The sequence below is a fragment of the Conger conger genome, chromosome 18 (genome assembly GCF_963514075.1).
Source record: "Conger conger chromosome 18, fConCon1.1, whole genome shotgun sequence".
Taxonomy (NCBI): domain Eukaryota; kingdom Metazoa; phylum Chordata; class Actinopteri; order Anguilliformes; family Congridae; genus Conger; species Conger conger.
Genome location: NC_083777.1, coordinates 2,145,001 through 2,169,000, shown reverse-complemented (window position 1 = coordinate 2,169,000; position 24,000 = coordinate 2,145,001). Strand labels below are relative to the sequence as shown.

At 48.3% G+C, this 24,000-nt stretch overlaps 1 protein-coding gene across 1 annotated transcript in view; it reads right to left on the bottom strand.

Moving 5' to 3' along the window:
• adgrb3 (adhesion G protein-coupled receptor B3) overlaps window positions 1–24,000 on the bottom strand; it is a 232,618-nt gene that overhangs the window by 105,880 nt on the left and 102,738 nt on the right. Inside the window, 7 exon segments of the mRNA XM_061227768.1 lie at window positions 4,665–4,733; window positions 7,216–7,419; window positions 9,178–9,284; window positions 12,042–12,143; window positions 13,914–14,078; window positions 20,514–20,678; window positions 22,757–22,921. Of these exon segments, the coding sequence (XP_061083752.1) occupies window positions 4,665–4,733; window positions 7,216–7,419; window positions 9,178–9,284; window positions 12,042–12,143; window positions 13,914–14,078; window positions 20,514–20,678; window positions 22,757–22,921 (977 nt within the window).

The following is a 24,000-nucleotide window of genomic DNA, read 5'->3' as shown; positions in this document are numbered from 1 at the left end:
TCCTGGGTTGCAGATCTGGGGCAAAAGCTTGTGGACATTTCCATGGGGACAAAATCAGGCAGTTCTCCTGGTGTGCATGGGCCCTTTCCCTATGCCAAACCCAATCCCTATCCCTAACCATACCCCTACCCATACCCCTAACCCTAACCATACCCCTAACCCTGCCCTTATTTAAAGCTGATGGCCCGTAACAAGATAAATGACATTATTGGCACTTGGCAGACGCTCTTATCCAAAGTGACGTACAGTTGATTAGACTAAGCAGGAGACAATCCTCCCCTGGAGCAGTGCAGGGTTAAGGGTCTTGCTCAAGGGCCCAACGGCTCACGGGCCCTCCTCGAGAGCCCCTCTGTACCAGGAGCATGCTAAACTCCAGTGTCTCACTGTTCTGTTCTGGTTGGGATGGGGATTAGCAGGCTAATTAAATGTTCAAAGAGAGGCATACGCACCAACGCAACAGCTCAAGGCTCTGAGTTAAAGACCATGTAAGTATATGAGTTGCACACAATTAAAGTCTTAATCCAATAGTGCTGAGATTAGTAGTCTGCTGGAAAGAAGGAGTCTGTGATTCTCAGCTGCAAACATTTATTTTCAGTTATTTAGCTGACGCTTTTAACCAAAGCGAATTACAGTTGATTAGACGAAGCAGGAGCCAATCCCCCTGAAGCAATGTGGGGCGGGCTCAACAGCTGTGTGGATCTTTTTGCGGCTACAACCTTCCTGGTCCTAGTCAAGCACCTTAGTCGTTAGGCTACAGGCTGCCCAGTTAAATGGTACACAGCAGATACTGCTACTGTTCCAGGCATACGTTCACCAATGGAGAATGACAGAGAGGACAGGGGTGTGTGTATCACAAACATACATACACCAATGGAGAATGATAGAGATGACAGAGGTGTGTGTTCCTCAAAGATGCACACAGAGGGGCAATAAGACTAACCCCGGCTTATATACAGCTGAAGAGAAGTGAAGAGAGAAGCAAGAAACGTTGTCAGCCTCAGTAAGAAAGAGACTCAGCAGAGAGTTGACTGAAGTATTTAATCTTCTAAGAAATATCAACCAGGCACGCTGCTGAAACTTTACAAGATAAGGTCTGTCAACAAAACCAGAGGTTCTAATGGAAGCTGATGAAAAGCAAATTCCAAACTGACAGTGGAAATGGTTTCTTCAGTTATTTATACATTGAAAAGCTTGTCGTGAAGAATTGTAGAGACACTACAATCATTCTCAAAAACCCGCTTTACTGACGGTCACACAACAGCCATTGGCTTTATTTTCCTAAATGTTTATGTTTCTAGTGTAATTGAAATGTTTTCTCTTGCTATATGGGGTTGTTATTATTTGAAATGTGACCGACTTATTCGTGTTTTTTTTTCTTTTTAAAAAGTAAATGCTATATTAGAATGCATTTTTATTGTTTAGATACAGGAAAATGATAAGCCAAAATGGGATGAATGGTCTGTTCTTGCATACAATTATTATAATGACTGTAATTTAGGTTAGACAAATGTCCCGAATCTAAAAAGCTTGTCCTTGGAGTGTAGCACATTTGCCGGTCATGGTCAAGTAAGCCAAGCAATATGTCTACTCGACCCCTGTGGTCAGAAACACAGCCTCTCCCCTTCAGAACACACACTGCTATACGACAATAGGACCCATGTGGTCAAAACACAGCCTCTCCCCTTCAGAACACACACTGCTATACGACAATAGGACCCATGTGGTCAGAAACACAGCCTCTCCCCTTCAGAACACACACTGCTATACGAGACTGCCAGTAACAGTGAACATGAGACACAATCCCTTTCCCCTTTCCAAATAAATCAAGATTCATATAAGGGGATGTTCATATTTTGATATGATCCGTTCTGCTGGAGTTTTTGAGATCTGACTGTTCCACACTAAGAATAGAGGCTGAGAAGGTGCCTCTGAGCATACAGACACCACACATGCACAGACATGCACAGACATTCACACAAGCACGGACCGCTGATACACACAGCACACACAGAATACAGACAGCAGACACACAGAGACTAACAGCACACACACACACACAAACTAGCAGCAGACACACAGAGACTAACAACACACACACAGATACTAACAACACACACAGACTAACATCACACACACAGACTAACAGCAGACACACAGAGACTAACAACACACAGAGACAAACAGCAGACACACAGAGACTAACAGCACACACACACACACACACACTAGCAGCAGACACACAGATACTAACACACACAGACTAACAGCAGACACACAGATACTAACAACACACACAGACTAACAGCACACACACAGACTAACAGCACACACAGACTAACAGCAGACACACAGAGACTAACAACACACAGAGTAACAGCAGACACACAGAGAGACTAACAGCACACACACACAAAGAGATACTAACAGCAAACACACAGAGACTAATAGCAGACACAAAGACTAACAGCACACACACATACTACAGGACATAAACACAGACTAACAGTAGACACAAAGACTAACAGCAAACCCACACACACACACACACACACACACACACACACAGACTAACAGCACACACACACACAGTCTAGCAGCAACACTTTGGAAGACAGACAGCTAACTGCTTGCCATGGTAACAAGGTTCACCCTGCACTGTACTGTAGTCAGCACCAGGAAATGGCAGCCCTGTCAATGAGATCTGATTGGCTGCCTTCTTGCAGTCTGTCTCCGGGGAAGGGAAGATCCATCTGCAGAATTTCACAGCTGAAACACTGCGCTACTGTAACTAAAGCAATTACACTGCACCACAAGTGTCCGCTGGTGTTTACTTTCTGTTAGACCCTGATATACAGTATCTATCTCTTTTTTTGCATGAACCAGTCACTGATGCATCAACTACCACACAAACTTTCATTCATTTAAAAGGCTGTGCTGCAATGTAGAGTATCCATCCCCACTGTTAAATTATATACATGACTACTATTACAATTTTCAGTTTCAGTACGAGACAATTTGCTGTTATTTGTGCCGTGAAATATATTTTTCACAATAATAATAATAACACAAATAAAAATAAAAACAACAACAACAACAATAATAATAATATAATACTAAAAAATATAGTAATCTTCATCATCATCATCATCATCACCACCATAACCCCAGGAAGAGAGGACTGGTCACTCCTGGTATCCAGGTTGAGGAAGATCCCTGACTGTCCCACTGAAAGGTGACCAGACTGAGGAAGATCCCTGACTGTCCCACTGAAAGGTGTCCAGACTGAGGAAGATCCCTGACTGTCCCACTGAAAGGTGTCCAGACTGAGGAAGATCCCTGACTGTCCCACTGAAAGGTCACCAGACTGAGGAAGATCCCTGACTGTCCCACTGAAAGGTGACCAGACTGAGGAAGATCCCTGATTGTCCCACTGAAAGGTGACCAGACTGAGGAAGATCCCTGACTGTCCCACTGAAAGGTGTCCAGACTGAGGAAGATCCCTGACTGTCCCACTGAAAGGTGTCCAGGCTGACAGCTACAGCCACAGAATGGAACCAGACAGGACGGGGATGAACAGCGTGGAAGCCCTGTCGTTTTACCAAACACATCCGACACAGTTCACCGCGCTAATTAACGCAAGCCAAATTAAAGTCAAAGAGATTATCGGATGGGCGACCGTTAAAATGGCCGCCCGGTTTCTATCTATAAACTGTTTAACATTAAGAAGGCAATTACATTAACTGTGCTAATAACACCCGAATATACTGTTGAGCTGGTGGGCTGTACTGCTGCTTTCACCTGTTCACAGCTGAGAAAGCAATATATGCAGGGAAAAATATCTAGGCCCGCATAAGCAAACACCTTCGATCTTCCTACACGCACTGCAGGGATACCCTATTAGATTATGTACATTATACAAAGCACTGAGGTGCACAGAACCAGCTGGATGTTCAGACTCTAAATGCCATGATTTGTGTCTGACTTGAAACAGCCAGCAGACCTGAAATCCTGCTTTGGATGCACTGCTGCCACCCGGTGGATATGGACAGTATTACATCATGCGCATTCTTTTTTTCTTTTCTTTTTTCCAGGTTGCCCTGGTTCCCAATGCAATGATGTGTGAGAGCGCGGAGAATGCTTCTGCACGGCACCAGGGGAGGCAGCAGACTCTGAGAGTAACTGCCCTGGCTTCCCCGCTGACGAAGGGCAGGCAGTGCGTATATAACAGCGCATAGGCAGGCTAGTAGGCGGGAGGAATAAATCTGCTAGACAACTGCCTGCACGTACTAATGATAAAATGACTCTTCACGTGAATCTAACGGTAAAGTATCATGAGTATAATAGTCGGTGTATATGTGTAGAAAAAGAGAGATAATAAAAGATACATGCAGCTATAAATGTAATTATGACAAATGGCAAATATCCATACTTACATGTGATGAAATGTATATACTGTATACAGAGTATATTGGGACATATTGGGACAAAGTATGCATGTACTGTATGTATGCATGCCTGCATGGATGTATCTAAAGCATAAATAATTGCACTGTTTTGTACTACTGTGTTTTATGCAGGTATACTGTGTGGGCATGTATTTGCACACACACACATTAGCACATGAATATGTGAGTTTCACTGTGTGATGTTCATCTTCATCTTACCTTCTGCGCATCCTCCCACTTGAATCTGTTCTCCTCCTCCAGCAGATTACTGATGATCTGGAAAAAGTTCTGCAGGAAAACAAATAATAAATCAGACGGGTAAAAGCCACTCAGGGCTGGGCCGGAAGTGCCAGTGACTCAGTGACTCAGTGACTCAGTGACTCAGGGACTCGGTGACTCGGTGACTCAGGGAGTCGGTGACTCAGTGACTCAGTGACTCAGGGAGTCGGTGAAAGACGTCAGTGACCGGATACAGTGCATTAAGCCTCCCTCGGACTTCTCCACAGAGCTGGGGTCTCATACAGAAAGAGATGGGGTCTCATAGAGACAGAGCTGGGGTCTCATACAGACAGAGCTGGGGTCTCATACAGACAGAGCTGGGGTCTCATACAGACAGAGCTGGGGTCTCATACAGACAGAGCTGGGGTCTCATACAGACAGAGATGGGGTCTCATACAGACAAAGATGGGGCCTCATACAGACAGAGCTGGGGTCTCATACAGACAGAGCTGGGGTCTCATACAGACAGAGCTGGGGTCTCATACAGACAGAGCTGGGGTCTCATACAGACAGAGCTGGGGTCTCATACAGACAGAGATGGGGTCTCATACAGACAAAGATGGGGCCTCATACAGACAGAGCTGGGGTCTCCTACAGCTCAAGGCATTGGATCATGGGTAATTGCAGGCACATTGTGTGTCAGTCTCTGCGATTGTATGCCGCTCCCAGCCCATCTAAATGAATCCAATATCCGGGACAAAACACACAACACATGAGTGATGACACTGCACCAATCCACCCATGCACAGGACACCAGCTGCAAGACTGACGCCCTCCCTCCCCCACCACATGGGTCATTGTGTTTCTACATGAGTACTTCTGCTCCCTCTGGTGGTAATCCCTCAGTCTGAAGGTTCCATTAACACCAGTGGAGCTCTTTGTAAAGGCAGCATTAACACCAGTGGGGCTCTTTGTAAAGGCTGCATTAACACCAGTGGGGCTCTTTGTAAAGGCTGCATTAACACCAGTGCTGCTCTTTGTAAAGGCTGCATTAACACCAGTGCTGCTCTTTGTAAAGGCTGCATTAACACCAGTGCTGCTCTTTGTAAAGGCTGCATTAACACCAGTGCTGCTCTCTGTAAAGGCTGCATTAACACGAGTGGGGCTCTTTGTAAAGGCAGCATTAACACCAGTGGGGCTCTTTGTAAAGGCTGCATTAACACCAGTGGGGCTCTTTGTAAAGGCTGCATTAACACCAGTGCTGCTCTTTGTAAAGGCTGCATTAACACCAGTGCTGCTCTCTGTAAAGGCTGCATTAACACCAGTGGGGCTCTTTGTAAAGGCTGCATTAACACCAGTGCTGCTCTTTGTAAAGGCTGCATTAACACCAGTGGGGCTCTTTGTAAAGGCTGCATTAACACCAGTGCTGCTCTCTGTAAAGGCTGCATTAACACCAGTGGGGCTCTTTGTAAAGGCTGCATTAACACCAGGGGGGCTCTTTGTAAAGGCTGCATTAACACGAGTGGGGCTCTTTGTAAAGGCTGCATTAACACCAGTGCTGCTCTTTGTAAAGGCTGCATTAACACCAGTGCTGCTCTTTGTAAAGGCTGCATTAACACCAGTGCTGCTCTTTGTAAAGGCTGCATTAACACCAGTGCTGCTCTTTGTAAAGGCTGCATTAACACCAGTGGGGCTCTTTGTAAAGGCTGCATTAACACCAGTGCTGCTCTTTGTAAAGGCTGCATTAACACCAGTGCTGCTCTTTGTAAAGGCTGCATTAACACCAGTGCTGCTCTTTGTAAAGGCTGCATTAACACCAGTGCTGCTCTTTGTAAAGGCTGCATTAACACCAGTGGGGCTCTTTGTAAAGGCTGCATTAACACCAGTGCTGCTCTTTGTAAAGGCTGCATTAACACCAGTGCTGCTCTTTGTAAAGGCTGCATTAACACCAGTGCTGCTCTTTGTAAAGGCTGCATTAACACGAGTGGGGCTCTTTGTAAAGGCTGCATTAACACCAGGGGGGCTCTTTGTAAAGGCTGCATTAACACCAGTGCTGCTCTTTGTAAAGGCTGCATTAACACCAGTGGAGCTCTTTGTAAAGGCTGCATTAACACCAGTGCTGCTCTTTGTAAAGGCTGCATTAACACCAGTGGGGCTCTTTGTAAAGGCTGCATTAACACCAGTGGGGCTCTTTGTAAAGGCTGCATTAACACCAGTGGGGCTCTTTGTAAAGGCTGCATTAACACCAGTGCTGCTCTTTGTAAAGGCTGCATTAACACCAGTGGAGCTCTTTGTAAAGGCTGCATTAACACTGTGCATGCTAAAGTAACATCAGTCCACAGATGCACCCAAACTGGTGCTTTTGCTTGTGTTCTAAACCAATGGTTCCAAAACACTTTCCGCCTGTGGACCGCCAGTTCAGGAACCACCAAACTTTGTCAGGTCAACATTTCATCATGACTAAGCATAATTCCTGGGGTCTGGTATAGATGTTGCTCGGGACTAGTGTCCATTCTTCTGAAGCACACCCCTCTCTCCTGGCCACGCCCACCTGCACGTCGTCCGATGAGGGCACGTAGCTCGCCCTCCTGAAGGTGTCCGTCACATTCCGCAGGATCTCCACGGACATCAGCAGGTCCCCGGCGTAGAAGTTGCGCCTTTGAGTGAGGTCCAGCAGCGTTTTGGTCACCTGGGACATCCCGTCTCCCGCTGCACCTCTGTGCCCTTTCGTCAACTGCTCCTTCACCTGCCCCACCTGGAGAGAGAGGGGGCAATACTGTTACCATCAGCCCAGAACTACCCTGTCCCACCGGGAGAGAGAGGGGGCAATACTGTTACCATCAGCCCAGAACTACCCTGCCCCACCTGGAGAGAGAGGGGGCAATACTGTTACCATCAGCCCAGAACTACCCTGCCCCACCTGGAGAGAGAGGGGGCAATACTGTTACCATCAGCCCAGAACTACCCTGTCCCACCGGGAGAGAGAGGGGGCAATACTGTTACCATCAGCCCAGAACTACCCTGCCCCACCTGGAGAGAGAGGGGGCAATACTGTTACCATCAGCCCAGAACTACCCTGCCCCACCGGGAGAGAGAGGGGGCAATACTGTCACCATCAGACCAGAACTACCCTGCCCCGCCTGGAGAGAGAGGGGGCAATACTGTTACCATCAGCCCAGAACTACCCTGCCACAACACTGTTACAGTCAGCCCAGAACTGTTACTTTCATACAGCACCCACTCATTCTCCACAAATCTGACAGACATACAGAAACACCCATTTCCTGCATATCTGTTACATAACCACACTCAGTCATTCTCTGTATACTGTATAAGTGCTCTCTTTCTTCTTAACAATGTTCCAAACAGTTTATTTTGGCAGGCCTATTGTTTGGCCTGCCACTGACTGTTTTTTCTGATTTCTCAGCCTTGTAATGGCTTCCTTGACTGTCATTGGCACGACTCTGGGCCTCATGTTGACAAATGCCAATAACAGACTCCAAAGGCAAACAAAAGCCTAGAATCCAGACAACTGAGAGACCTCTTATACATGCACTGAATACACCTGATGAATCAGAAACAGTTGAGAAGCCAACTGTCCAATTACTTTTGTTCCCCTAAAATAGGGGGACTCTGTATAAGAAGGGATGTAATTCCTACACGGATCACTAGACCCTAACTACACCCTGTCACTCCAACAACCCTAACTACACCCTGTCACTCCAACAACCCTAACCATAACTACACCCTGTCACCCCAACAATCCTAACTACAGCCTGTCACCCCAACAACTCTAACTACACCCTGTCACTCCAACAACCCTAACCCTAAGTACAACCTGTCACTCCAACGACCATAACTAAACCTGTCACCCCAACAACCCTAACGACACGCTGTCACCCCAACAAACCTAACTACACCCTGTCACTCCAACAACCCTAACCCTAAGTACAACCTGTCACTCCAACGACCATAACTAAACCTGTCACCCCAACAACCCTAACGACACGCTGTCACCCCAACAAACCTAACTACAACCTGTCACTCCAACAATCCTAACCCTAACTACACCCTATCAACCCAACCATACCGTTACCCTAACAACCCTAATGACAACCTGTCAATTCAATAACCCTAACTACACCCTGTCACCATAACAATCCTAACTACCCCCCGTCAGCCCAATAAGCCTAACTCCATCCAGTCACAGAACAACACCATCTCATCCTAGCTTGGCAAAATTGTTTCTCTCTATGCTCTGCCAGCTCACTGAAACTGCTATAAGAATTCTAAAGTTTAGAAAATGGAAATATGATAACCAGGAAAAGAGCATTTAGGGGAGCGCAGCCATGTTTGGAGCACAGAGAGGCGTCTGGCTGCGTTCGATAACAGACGGACACGGCGGTTTACAGTTTTATTTTCTTCCGCGGTGAAAACGTTAATCTCTGCTCCAGCGGAGGTAATTTATGACGTGCGGCGCGCAGGCAGACCCGGATGCTGACTCTGCACCTACTGATTGCTGTAGGCTCCTGTACTCATTCGCTATGCAGCGGGCATAGCTGGGCTGGTCCCACATGGCAACACCGCGCTGATCGAGGGAGCAGCGTCGACTAGTGGTGCCTGGAGAGAGAGAGAGAGAGAGGGAGGGAGGGAGAGAGGGAGAGGGAGGGAGAGAGAGAGAGCGAGGGAGTGAGAGAGAGGGAGGGAGAGAGCGAGGGAGGGAGAGAGAGGGAGGGAGAGAGAGCGAGGGAGTGAGAGAGAGCGAGGGAGTGAGAGAGAGGGAGGGAGAGAGAGGGAGGGAGAGGTAAAGAGAGAGAGAGAGCAAGGGAGTGAGGGAGAGAGGGAGAGAGAGAGAGCAAGGGAGGGAGAGAGAGGGAGTGAGAGAGGGAGGGAGAGAGCGAGGGAGTGAGAGAGAGGGAGGGAGAGGTAAAGAGAGAGAGGGAGAGAGCGAGGGAGGGAGGGAGGGAGGGAGAGAGAGAGAGCGAGGGAGGGAGAGAGAGGGAGTGAGAGAGAGGGAGGGAGAGAGCGAGGGAGTGAGAGAGAGAGAGAGAGAGAGGGAGTGAGAGAGAGGGAGGGAGAGAGCGAGGGAGTGAGAGAGAGGGAGGGAGGGAGAGGTAAAGAGAGAGAGGGAGAGAGCGAGGGAGTGAGAGAGAGGGAGGGAGAGGTAAAGAGAGAGAGGGAGAGAGAGCGAGGGAGTGAGAGAGGGAGGGAGAGAGAGAGAGGGAGAGGGAGTGAGAGAGAGGGAGGGAGAGGGAAAGAGAGAGAGGGAGAGAGAGCGAGGGAGTGAGAGAGAGATGGAGAGAGAGTGAGGGAGTGAGAGAGAGGGAGGGAGAGAGCGAGGGAGGTAGAGAGGGAGGGAGAGAGAGTGAGGGAGAGATAGAGGGAGAGAGAGAGAGAGGGAGAGAGAGAACATTAAATACAGAGAATGAGAGAATACAGTTTCAAGGTTACAGACATATGCCCACACACACGGAAATGCACGGTCACACACACAGACACACACACACACACACACTCCGTTTTGAAATCACACAGCCAAACACGTGCTATGGCTACAATAGACATACACAGGTACAGAACAAAAAGGAAACACCAATCGGAAGCTGCCTGATATGATGTGGGACCGCGGTACATCGAGCGGGTCTGTGATAGCGTGCCGTTTGCCTCGCACGTCGAATCAACACGCAGCCACTGCAGTCCTGGAGCACGCGGCTTTGCCCTTCCCTAATGATGTCATTTCCTGTGAGCTCCATGTGGAGGACATCTTCAACCCTGCTGCTCACGGACCATCAGCAAGTTGAGCAGTCTTGATCTCTGACATCCCTCTGAGTGCACCATGCTATCACCCAGCTATCACCCAGCTTACAGCCTCACCTACCTCTGCCCTGGCTCCAGGGTGGCCATAACTATGAGCCTGCCGTTCATCTTATTTATGACCATATAGTACATGCCGAGATTGTTATCTGAACTAACATATGAGGCACGCTCAAGTCTAATATGGAGTCTAATTTCAAACTGCTTAGTTCCTCAAGTGTGTTTCCACTTTTTTGTGTGTAATTGTAATATTTTGTATATTGCAGTTATTACATGTAACACAATTTAAGTAAGACACAGTGTATGTAGTTTTTATTCTCCCCTTTTAATTACTGTTTTTTATATTGCACTGTGGTTTCTGAGGCACTATATTTCGTCGTTTTCTTACACTTAATGAGAAGAATGACAATAAACTTGAACTAGAACTTGATGTACTTGTATTTTGACACATTTTGTATTTGACAGTCTCCACACTGCACGTTCCCAGAGGTCACGCAGAGTGCGCTGAAAAGGTCGTTCGCGCGGAAGGTCGTCGCCCCGTCCTCAGACACGCAGTCGACCGCGTAGCGGGGCCCGGGCGCGTCTGCGGAAAGCCACGCCCTCCCGGGCCCCCCGAGGCCTGGTCCAATCACGGGCCGGCCGCGTGTCACACAAACGCCGTCCTCCCAGAAACACCTCCCCGGTCGCCGCGTGACAGACATGGGCACCCCCCTCCCTAACGCAGACGGACGGAGGGGTCGCCCAACAGAAAAGGGCGTCGGAGGTGTTTTCAGGAGATATGATTTTGTAGGTGGAGGGGGCAGGCCGGTTTAAACTCGCCGGAGCGCGGCGCTCGGCTGCTGAAAGCGGAGCGGGGGAACAATGCCTTCCTTCTTCCGCTCCTCAACACTCGCCTGAGAGCACTCTGAAAGGTAGCGGGCGCAGGAGATCCCCGCGGGTCAATGCTATGCAAATAGAAAATTCGGTTGATACACACGCGAGGCGTAAAGCACTTAAAATCAAGGCACGCTGTGAATGCGGGTTTTAGTCAGATATGACAGGTACATATTCATCATTGTTACCGCAGACAAACATGAATAATTCTTACAGAGGTTGGGGAAAGAACGCGCAGAGAGCGAGAGAGAGAAAGATAGAGACAGAGAGCGTCTGTGCGTGTGTGTGTGTGTGTGTGTGTGTGAGAGAGAGAGAGGTTTGGTTGTTATTTATGTATTTTTTACATATACATACATATACATATTATTCCAGTGTATTAATCCTACACGTGATTATATATTACATATTATTATTGTTAATTGGTTTATTGTTAATTTCTTTAGCAATATTGTTCATGCACAGTCATGTCAATAAATAATTATTGAATTGAGGGAGAGACAGAGAGAGATTAAAGTGGGGGGCAGGTCAGTTTCATTTGCAGCTGGACTTGTGTACGGTGATGGAGGGAGGGGGAGGAGTCTTTGTAGCGTGACTTGAGCATTAGCATTAGCATTAGCATACTCATGAACTGGAACGTAAACGACGGGTTTGGCTGCTGCATTCAGGCCAGAGGGCTCGGTGGGAGCTTACCTGTTGCGTTGGGAGGACACCTGTTGAAGGCAAGGTCACCAGACGGGGTTCTTCTCCACACCATGGACACGGCGTAGTCCTCAGGGCAGATCTCGTACGGGGCTGGAGACAGAGAGGACAGGCTTACCGTACCCATAATTCAATGGGGCCAGGCTAGCTGTGAGGTGCTGTGATGGCCTCTTAGTAAAGGCAGACGTGGCCCTCCCTCTCTCTCTTTCCTCTCACTCCTCAATCTCCTCTCTCTATCTCTCTCTCCCCCTCTCATCCTCTCTCTCCCCCTCTCTCTGTGACAAAATGTTCTCTCTCTCAAATTCAAATTTCTTTACCGGCATGAAATACAAATGTACTTATTTCCAAAGCGTATATATGAATAATAATACAATAATTATATTAAATTCTATTAAAATAATAATAATTCTGATACATTTAACAATATATAACAATAATAATATATCTCTCTCTCACTAGCTGTAGTGGAATGTTCTTTATCTCTCTCTCTCTATCTCTGTAATTAATTGCTCTTGCTCTCACTCTCTCTCATATTCACTCACTCTTGCTCTAGCTCTCTCTCTCTCCCTCTCTCTCCCTCTTTCTGCATGGGCCGTAGAGCTCTCTCTCTCTCCCCCTCTCTCTCCCCTCCCTCTCTCTCTCTCCCCCCCTTTCCCTCCCTCTCTCTCTCTCCCCCCCTCTCTCTCTCCCCGTCTTTCCTTCCCTCTCTCTCTCTCTGCATTGTGGTCTATGGGCCGTAGAGCTCTCTCTCTCCCTCTCTCACTCTCTCCCTCTCTCTCTCTCCCTCTCTCTGCGCTGGCAGTAGAGTTTAAATCTCTCTGTGTCGAGCTGCTGGAGACTGCAGTCCGTGTGTCTGAGGTGGATTTATTAAGCTATCTGCCGCAGTAGATGTACTTTTAGAAACAGACTCATGACTGAAGCCAGATCTGTGTGTGTGTGTGTGCGTGTGTGTGTGCATGTGCGTGCGGGAGTGCGTGTGCGTGTGCGTGCGGGAGTGTGTGTGTGTGCGTGCGGGAGTGTGTGCATGTGCGTGCGGGATTGTGTGTGTGTGTGTGTGCGTGTGGGAGTGCATGCATTCATAGATGTCTATGAGTGTATTTGTGCTGCAAGTGTCTATGAGAGTACATGTGTATACATTATTTGGTTGAGGATATGTGTGTGCTGTATATATACTGTGAAGTCCATAAGTAATTGGACAGTGATGCAATTTTAAAGAAGTGCACTCGACACGGGTGTACATGCCCAGTCTGCGATTTCATTTGACAGTATTTACACCATATGGAGCGAATCGTGTCAGAATTAAAGCCCTTAAAAATTGCGTCGCTGTCCAAATACTTACGGACCTCAATGTATAATGTAATGTAATGTAATGTATATGTGTACATACTGTATATGTGTGTGCAAATCCCTAAACCGGGTTTGCTCATTTTTGTCCGTGGCATATCTCTCAGACAACCTCTCCACAGACCGAGAAAACGCACCAATCAGAGCCAGCGCTGCTGCAGCGCCGTCCGACTGCAATCTGCGGCGGTAATGGCAGTCATCTCCATGGAGACAATAACAAAGTGGGGGTAATCAATGCCGTCACTTACTCACGGAGATTAATCATCCCTCGCAGCCCAGAGAGAGCCCCACTGACAGCGGCACTGCAACAAGAACGCGCGCTGTCGCTGGCTGTCGCCGGCTGTCTCTCAGAAACCGGCCACCATTTTAAACCCCGCTCCCCGTACTCAGTGCGACTGCACCTGCTTCGAGACGAGTGGGCGGTAATTATCGGCGGAAACCTGCTTTTGTTCAGCCTTTCTTCGCCAGTTCCGAGTTAATTGACTCGGTGTAGCGCGGTTGCCGGGGGCTGTGGGTTACCTGGGCAACGCTGGTCGCTGCACCTGCGGACCTCCTCCCCCGTGCCTTCGCACTGTTGCCCGGTGACGGCCGCTCCCTGGCACACCCGCGCACGCTTCTGCCAGCCGCCGTCGCAGGACTTGGAGCATCCGCTCCAGGGGCCCCACGGGTTCCACTGTCCGTTGGCTGCGGAAAGAACCGGAAATGCACTCACTGCAGGAAAACTGGGAAAACTGAAACACGGCGGTCACAGTGGAGTGATGCGCTCGGACGTCTATGTGGAACAAAATTTCGTCTCACAAACAGGAAAATGGGGAAAATGATTTCTGGGTTTCCGTGTATCATCACTGTGGAGTACTGCGCCTGGAATCAAGCTTAGAAATCTGGGGATTTTGGGAGAGACTGAAGTGTATGTGGGAAAAGCAGCACACTGTCTGCCTGTCCCTGGGGTAGTACGCTATGTGTACATAACATTGGTACACCTAGCCAGCAATACGTCATTCATTTGTACCTTTTTTTTTTTTGCTTGTAACAGGTGCATATTAGTACCCCAATAGAGCAGTACTGTACCTTCGGGGTACATATGGACAATGTGTACCTGAAAGAACAAAACTGAACGTTCCTGTACTGTAATTTCCGAGAGTGTACATTGTGGGATCTTCCTTATTTCTGGAGGGAGAGACATGAGTGCAGAGCACTTCCTTTTTAACCCGTAGGGCACTCAATGTTCCATACATTACAGTCCATTTTGTCCATTTTAGCAGCTCTCTCGCTTCAGACCCGTAATTTCGATAATGCAGTTTGACCTCAACAAGACCGCATAACCTTGACCGTTATTTTTGTGTCACCCTCAATAGATTGCAATTTTGCAATTATGTAAAGTGCATCCAGCAAATGTGAATTAAGCTCATTTGCGATTGAAGGGGCACGTTATTTATTCCTATAAAGAGTTGGCAAAGAACTTGTGCCTGAACGTATTTCACAATACCCAGAGCCATGGTGAAACCACGTTTTTTTCCACAGAGCATTAATTTTTTTCCACTCGACGCAATTAATACAATCAGGATCATAATCCCGGCCATAATGGGAAATGTGTCACGCTTTTACTGCGGAGGGGCCTCTCTCGCTGGCTGGGGCAGTAATTCGCCTCACTTTGCCAATATTAAAAGGCATTTTACGATAAAGTTCCAAAAAGCTGCAGCATGTTTTACAGCTTTTTAATGAACACCATAAAATTCAGCATTAGAAAAAAAACAGCTGCTCTCCTTCTGCCGAGCGGTAGATCAGACGCCCTGGGGGAGGCTAACGTCCACACACCTCCACACAGGCTGGGGGAGGCTAACGTCCACACACCTCCACACAGGCTGGGGGAGGCTAACGTCCACACACCTCCACACAGGCTGGGGGAGGCTAAGGTCCACACACCTCCACACAGGCTGGGGGAGGCTAAGGTCCACACACCTCCACACAGGCTGGGGGAGGCTAAGGTCCACACACCTCCACACAGGCTGGGGGAGGCTAAGGTCCACACACCTCCACACAGGCTGGGGGAGGCTAATGTCCACACACCTCCACACAGGCCAGGGGGAGGGAGGCTAAGGTCCACACACCTCCTCCACCACAAACATTCCCCCAAGGACACCCCCCAAAAAAGAGGCACATATGTTTGAGACCAAATTTGCTTGCTTTCAGAAATAACTCTGTTGACCTCGACTGTACCTTGCTGCGCCAAAGTAAACAAGGCATTGTGGGTATTTGGCGAAGGGCGAGCGCTCGTACCAGGTGTCACGTGGGCGACTGTGTCCTTATGAAATGTCAGTGCACACAGGGGTGCGAACTGGACTCTGATATTACGCAATGTCTACGTATATAGTGGTGAAGAACTTTCACACACAGGCTAACACAGGGGCGGCTACACCAGTTTTATTTTTGCCAAAAAACAGTACTTTACAGTCTTGCAAACAGTAACTTAAAACAAGCCTATACGTTCTACTTCAGAGACATTACAAGACTAGGGTTAACACTTTTTCTGCAGTGTAGCCCCAAGAATGCATAGGAGGTGCGTTAATCAGCTGCTATAATCTATAAATTAATCTATTAATTACACCCATCCCTGCATTTTGTATAACAAAGTAGGTTGGCTTTCTTTTTATGTGAGAAGAGAGCAGCATTGGCTTATCCAAAAGGCCATTTGCCATAAGCTTCGGTCCTATCTGCACAGCCTTATTAACTGGAGAGTTGAACTCCATCAGATTAATAAATCTGATTAATTGTCATGACTTTTTGCTGATCTGGGTTCATTAATACTGAATTAGGAAGAACTGCCATTATACAGCATACAATGCTCCATGCGCTTGGAATAAACTACGACTGTCGCGGAAACTCAATGCATTGGTACCTATTGATTTTTCCAGAAATCTGTTTAAAAAACGTAATTACATTTAATTGTGAATGTTCTAATCAATCTGATGTTTTAATGCATTGCATTGCCGTCCTTCCCCTTTGACTGATTTTCTGACTGCGTTTTGACTGTAAACTCGGTGCTCTTGAAGAAAGAGGGCCCTGACCCCTTAATGTGTCTTCAGGTACTAAATAAGGGTTGATTGATAAAGGTTGATGTACTGAGTAGTGAGGAACACCTGAATGTTCTATGGCTTCACAGGAGTAAGGCTGGCCACCTGTGCACTGACAGCCAATTATAGATCCTCACAACATGAGCTGTAATAACATAACGTCACATGACATAACATCACGACATAACGGTGAGAACAGGCCATTCTCGCCTTTTCCTACCACTACAGTGTACCTACGGCTTAGTCTGCCTCAACGTACCGTATCCAGCCTGGTCTTGAAAGGCGAGTTGAAACAGAAGTGATATGACGTACATACGAGGGAAAAGGACCCTCTGTGGGGAGCTTTTGAAGGGCAGGGAGCCGATTTGATGAGGGAATGAGGACGTATGACGCAGTGTGAAACAGATTTTGATTTGAGGGGAACGGAAAAGTGTCTTTAAGTAGAGGAAAGAGGGGCTCGCCTCAGATTCCACACAATGCTTTGTCACGTCCCGTGCTCCCATATGATTGTCTTGTGCCTTGGTGCTCGCAACCTGCTATCTCCTGTCTGTTTCCTAGTTCCTCGTTCCCACTCCTATTACCTGCCTGCTCTTGTTACCTGCCCGCTCCTGTTACCTGCCCACTCCTATTACCTGCCCACTCCTGTTGCCCGCTCTTGTTACCTGCCCACTCCTATTACCTGCCCACTCCTGTTGCCCACTCCTGTTACCTGCCTGCTCCTATTACCTGCCTGCTCCTATTACCTGCCCGCTCCTGTTACCTGCCCGCTCCTGTTACCTGCCTGTTCCTGTTACCTGCCCACTCCTATTACCTGCCCACTCCTGTTACCTTCCCGCTCCTGTTACCTTCCCGCTCCTGTTACCTGCCTGCTCCTGTGGCCTGCCTGCTCCTGTGGCCTGCCTGCTTCCCTGCCAGCTCCTCACTCCTTTGCCCTGATCGCCCTTCTCCTCTCCGTTCTTGCCCTGCCTCTTGGATTGCCCTCCCGGTTTTGACCCTCACCTGCATTTGCCTGGTCTCACCTGGTCTCTAGTGCCCCATCTGCCCCGACACTGTCCAGTCACTGCATTCTGCCTATTCTGTGCTATTCCTGTATGTTGTACCTGGACTGTACAACCTGTGTAAAGATCCCTTTCTCGCAGTTATGAGTCTGCGTGTAGTTCCAGATATTCTGTTCTGTGCCATGCTTGCCAGTAATGACATCACTGTCCTAGCTTTCTTATATGTACCAGTCCCCACATCACCTCAGATTCAGCCAGGTTCTGTTCTTCAGATGAGACGTTAAAACAAGGTCCTGACTCACTGTACGAGATGTTGAAACAAGGTCCTGACTCACTGTACGAGACGATAAACCAAGGTCCTGACTCACTGTGCGAGACGTTAAAACAAGGTCCTGACTCACTGTACGAGACGTTAAAACAAGGTCCTGACTCACTGTGCGAGACGTTAAAACAAGGTCCTGACTCACTGTACGAGACGTTAAAACAAGGTCCTGACTCACTGTACGAGACGTTGAAACAAGGTCCTGACACTGATGCCATGACACTCTTCACAAAGAGCAGGGGGTTCCCCGATGTCCTGGCTAAATTCCAAACATGGCTCTTTCAACCTGCCACCTAATCATCCCCTGATTCAATTGCCTAAAAACATTTTGTCTCAGTCTCCGCCTTAGCTGATGTGGGGTGAGCATTCTGGCACAAAATGGCTGCCATGCATCTTTTTGGCTGCACATTGGTGGTGGTTAAGGTGAGTTTCCCCCTCATCAAGTGCTTTGAGTGCGAGGAAATCTATCTACAGCTGCAAAACCCCAACCCAAGGCTCTCCGTCGCATGTGCCAGAACTGGAAGTCTTTGTTACACTAAAAGCTCCGAACCCTGCTGAAAAAAAAAAACAGCTGAGGCTAGGTTTTGAAACAACCAGTAGCTGGTGGACCAGTTCAGACCAGCTCGAGCTACAAATCACGCTTCGACTGCACTAACCTCTCGCAAGAGAACAAACAACAAAGCAAGGTCGGTGCATTTAACAAAGTACCCTACTGTTAAATCCAGCTATGGAATTACCAGCTACCAGTTGTTTCAAAGCATAGCTTCATCTGGTGAACGCATGTTGAGTATGGAGCAGGTTGAACTGGTGAACCAGCGACCAGCTGTTCCAAAACCTAGCTTCTGCTGTCTTTTTCAGCAGGGTAAGAAATGCACGCATCGCCTTTGTTAATTTAACGCCCGTTTTCATGCTCTGGGAGAGAAGAAACACCCAGCTGTTCGTTTTTTTTCCTCTCCTGCTTTTGAAGCGATTGCATTAGGAGAGATTTATTTAAAGCCCTCTATAGCGACAAGGCCCCAGAATTAGGACATTGTGTCAGGAGGCCTAACAGAGGAGCGTGAGGTTATAAAGCTAAGCTGACATTTAAGGGCGGGTGATATGACACTGACAGACATGTCGGCACTGAAAACCCTTTTCAGGACAAACAGCATTACAATACGGAGAAATCCTGTTAGCCGTGAAACCGGAAAACGCTTTTCCCTTCAAAGTGGCCTTGAGCGGAGGAAGCTGCTCTCCGTTCCCTGGCGCATGCAGGTGGGCAGGTGAGCAGGTGAATGCCCTCTTTATTTATTTATTTTTACAGTTTTTATCTAAATGCATTTGATGGCAGGAAGCCCAACTAACTTTTCCCCAGCTGTATTGCTTGCAGGTACAAGATGGAGGCAAGGCAGCAACACGTTTCTAACGTAGACATGAATGACCGCATAAAACGCCTGGAGCTTACTGTAGCTGCCCTAAGCAATTCTCATTTCTAATTCTCACCCAGGCACCTCACAAAGGGCGCTCAAATAAAACCCTGCTTTGCTTTATTTTTTTTACGTTAAGGTTAAATCTTAAGCACAGAGACTCGTACTTGGGCCATGTTCGACTGTGCAACTTGCATGTAACTTGTATGCTCAACAGCAGGCAGGTAAGCTGTTTCCAACGCAGCCCAAGTATGACCTGCTGTCCTTAGATACCCTGTTCGCTAACAGTGTAAGTAAAGCAGGGTTATCGGGGAGCTCCCTCTGAGAGGTGCCTGGGTGAGAATGTGAAATGAGAATGGCTCAGGGCAGCGACAGTAAGCTCTTTGCCTGATGCTCCTGCCCCAGGGGATCCAGGAGGAGATTCTGGGTCCCCTGGGGCCGGGGGCTTGGTCCTTCTCACTGGACCGAGCCAGACATTCTGACAGTCTGGAGGTGACTATGGGGCAGCATCATGAAACCGCATCGCTAACCAGCTCTACTTAAACAGCACAAGTAGCCATGAATACGCTGGGCTTTGTTCACAGCACTGGGCTACAAATGATTGGCAGTTCAGAGACATACAGGGATGAACCACACTGGTGCCTAACCTACGGGGTTCTCTGTCTGCTGTGTGTGTGTGTGTGTATGTATGCTCATGCTCCTAATAGCATGTGTGTGTGCGTGTGTATGTGTATGCTTGTGCTCATGTGAGCATGTGTGTGTGTGTGTGTGTGTTTATGCTTGTGCTCATGTGAGCATGTGTGTGTGTGTGTGTGTGTGTGTGCATGCTTGTGCTTCTAAAAGCATGTGTGTGTGTGTGTGTGTGCTCGTGCTCCTAAGAGCATGTGAGCATGTGCATGTGCGTGTGTGTGTGTGTGTGTGCGTGTGTGTGTGTGTGTGTGTGTGTGCACGTGGGCATGTGACTATGTGCACGTCTTCACTGATAATTCAACACTGTGTAATGGGTTCTCCACTAACTCAGTAGCAACAGCTCACTACACTCTATTTATAGTCCACCAACATAGACGTGCAACTACATCCCATCAATTCCGTTCAGTATAGTTTTTTTCTCTGTCTGAAGTGCTGCTTGCTGTTGAAATGCTACGAGACTTAGATGCATCACAAAAAGACAGATTCCGATACAATTCCATTTTTGTATTGATAACTTGACACGCAGCCAGGAGAGAGAACAGACGGTCACGCAACAGCGCTCCCGTCCTGGGCACCGCTGCCGATGCCAGTCGGCTGACCCCGTGACCCCGTGACCCCGTGACCCCCGGTACCTGTGCAGTCAGGGTTGTAGCACTCCCTGCTCTCGGCCCAGTGGCCCCGGCACTCCGACCCTCCGTGAGCAGCCGCAGAGCAGTGTCTGGTCCTCTGCTGGGTCCCGTTGGCGCAGGTCACCGAGCAGTCGCTCCACGGACTCCACTCCTGCCACTGCCCATCCACTGCAGGGCCCAGGCCGGCGGGAAACCGCAAGAGCCGGAGCCAAAATGGTTTCCAGAGGGATGGGTTGGTGAAAGTGAAAGAGAGAGCAGAATACAGGCTTTAGATCCTCAGCTGAAGCTCCCCCACTCCCTGCACCTCGCCGAATTTGGTTTTTTGCCGCAGTATGTCTGCCTAAAATAGCACGGGCGGATCAGCCTGTTGGAGCATTTCAATATTTCAGTGAGTGTTCAAGCACATCTGAGAGCAAGAGGGAAGAGGCTTAAAATGGCCGACAATGAAAAAGATGTAGGAGAAATTTGGCTGAGACTGCTTGCATTTTTGCAGGTGGTAAACAGCCATTCAGCACCTGACAATGATTTCAGTGCATAAATATTTTTCTGAGCTTACTTCTCTGTATATGAGAGATTGGCTACGTAAACCTCATGAGACACACTATACAGTCTCCTTTGGTTTGTCTACATAGAGGAACCTTTTTTTTTAGTTCTTTATAGAACCTACTATCATGGTTGTGATGTGTGAAAGCTCCCAGACAAGACACCACTTTGCCTGAGAAAGAACCCTTCTGCTAGATAGGGTTCCTCTATGGCAGGCATCACCAATTATTCCCCTCCAATGTAAATCAAGCCTTGTTTTTATTTTCTCCCGGGTAGTTTGTGTTCCAGATTGGCCAGACTGTCTTCACACCTGAGTCCCAGTTAAAGGGAGGGTGGAACACCAGCAGGAACGCGAGGTGCTGATCCCTGCTCTATGAAATCACAAGATTCCCCAGTGAAACCTTTTTTTTTTTCCGGAGAGTATAGGCCGGAGCAAACTTTAATTTGGGGATATATTGTTTGTCTCGTTGGCGAGATGGAGAGATGAGATTCAGCAAATTCTCTGGAAATTGTTGGCAGACGATCCGGTGAGTAAGGCTTGCGCGGTGGGACAGATGATTAAATCTGATCAGGAAGCACACTCCTTCTGCGTACTCAACGCCAGGCCGTAAATACATCTTCTGAACGCTCCAAACACCTACGTGAGCAGGACGTCTGACAAACGCCCTTGTGGTTTGGACACGGCGGAGTCTGTCTGCTTCCGCGACAGACCGGAACAGCGCGGCTAATTCCGCCTCGACTTCCGAGCGAGGGAGGGAGGGAGGCGGGCTCCAGGCTGAAGCCGACTGCACTACGGGTCAAGCAACACCCAGAATGCATCACTTCGCCCCGACTTGGACTTCCCACTGATCCATTGCAAAAACACATTTTGCAACTTACCTTAAGGGAGGTAGAACATTACACTGCTGCCAATTCCTGCAAGGTTATTCTCCTCCAGTGGAAGAGAATTCATTCAGCCCTTCCCAAAACCCACTCAATTTCACCCCACAGGATGCTGGAGGTGAGCTAACGTTGTCTGTGGCCAAGAATCACCCTGACTACACTATCAGGAAAAAAGGATTCTTTGGCTTGTCTCCACAGAACCGTTTTTAGTTCTTTATGGAACCATTACATTGCAGTCGTTTAGATTAGAATTTGTATCAAAAGTGACTTACTTGATTCGAAGAATCTCCCTGGAGCAATGTGGGCTTAAGGGCTTTGCTCCAGGGCCCAACAGCTGCAACAGATCTTACTGTGGCCACACTGGGGCTTAAACCACCAACCATTGAGCTCCCAAACACCTTAGCCACTAGGCTATAGGCTATATGTTGGGGCTATAGGCAGCTTTGACATATGCTGGCCAACGGGAACCATCTATCATCGATGTGAAATGTACAGGCTCCCAGACAAAGAACAATTTTGCCCGACAAAGGACCATTTAACTACATTCTTCCAGGGTTCTTGGAAGTGGTCCTCACTCCTGGTCCTGGGGAGCCACAGGGTGTGGTGGCTTTCATTGTTACTCAGCACTTAATTGATAAATGAAAGCAGTTCATCACCAGCTAACTCGGCTGGTTTATAGGGTCTGAATTGGTTGCTGATATTAAGGCAAAAAAAAACCAACACACCCTGCGGCTCTCCAGGACCCCGTGGAAACACAGGGCTCCATTTTGAGCCGTATTTTCTCAGAGTACCAGGAGAGGGAGAGGGGAGAGGGAGCCCACCTGGACAGACGGCGATGTTGCAGAGCTTGGTTTGGGTCTCGGGTCCGTCACAGGCCCGGCCCCCGTGCTGGGGCGGGTAGCAGGTTCTGGTTCTGGTGCGCTGGCCTCTGCCACAGGTGAAGGAGCACAGGCTCCAGGGTGACCACTCGTCCCAGACGCCATGCACTGTGGACACAGGACAGCAGGGGGCAGCGCTGAGCATTACTGTGTGTGCACTGTGGACACAGGACAGCAGGGGGCAGCGCTGAGCATTACTGTGTGTGCACTGTGGACACAGGACAGCAGGGGGCAGCGCTGAGCATTACTGTGTGTGCACTGTGGACACAGGACAGCAGGGGGCAGTGCTGAGCATTACTGTCTGTGCACTGTGGACACAGGACAGCAGGGGGCAGCACTGAGCATTACTGTGTGTGCACTGTGGACACAGGACAGCAGGAGGCAGCACTGAGCATTACTGTGTGTGCACTGCCAGTACCCACCATAGGAGTCAGTACTGAGCATCACTGTGCGATTGGACTGCCAATACCAGACAGCAGGAGTCAGTACTGCTCATTGGTTGCAACAGATCCTCCGTGATCAAATCTCTAATCGTCCTTCACATAACGGGGTGCACATGACAAAACAGCGCGTCTACTTAAAGCTGTTAATGCAGGACTGATGGACAGAGTGTGTATGAGTATGTGTATGTACAGTGGTGTGAAAAAGTGTTTGCCCCCTTCCTGATTTCTTTTTTTTTTGCATGTTTGTCACACTTAAATGTTTCAGAACATCAAACAAATTTAAATATCAGTCAAAGACAAGTAAACACAAAATGCAGTTTTTAAATGAAGGTTTTTATTATTAAGGGAGAAAAAACCTACATGGCCCTGTGTGAAAAAGTGATTGCCCCTAAACCTAATAACTGGTTGGGCCACCCTTAGCAGCAACAACTGCAATCAAGCATTGGCGATAACTTGCAATGAGTCTCTTACAGCCCTGTGGAGGAATTTTGGCCCACTCATCTTTGCAGAATTGTTGTAATTCAGCCACATTGGAGGGTTTTCGAGCATGAACCGCCTTTTAAAGGTCATGCCACAGCATATCAATAGGATTCAGGTCAGGACTTTGACTAGACCACTCCAAAGTCTTCATTTTGTTTTTCTTCAGCCATTCAGAGGTGGACTTGCTGGTGTGTTTTGGATCATTGTCCTGCTGCAGAACCCAAGTTCGTTTCAGCTTGAGGTCACAAACAGATGGCCGGACAT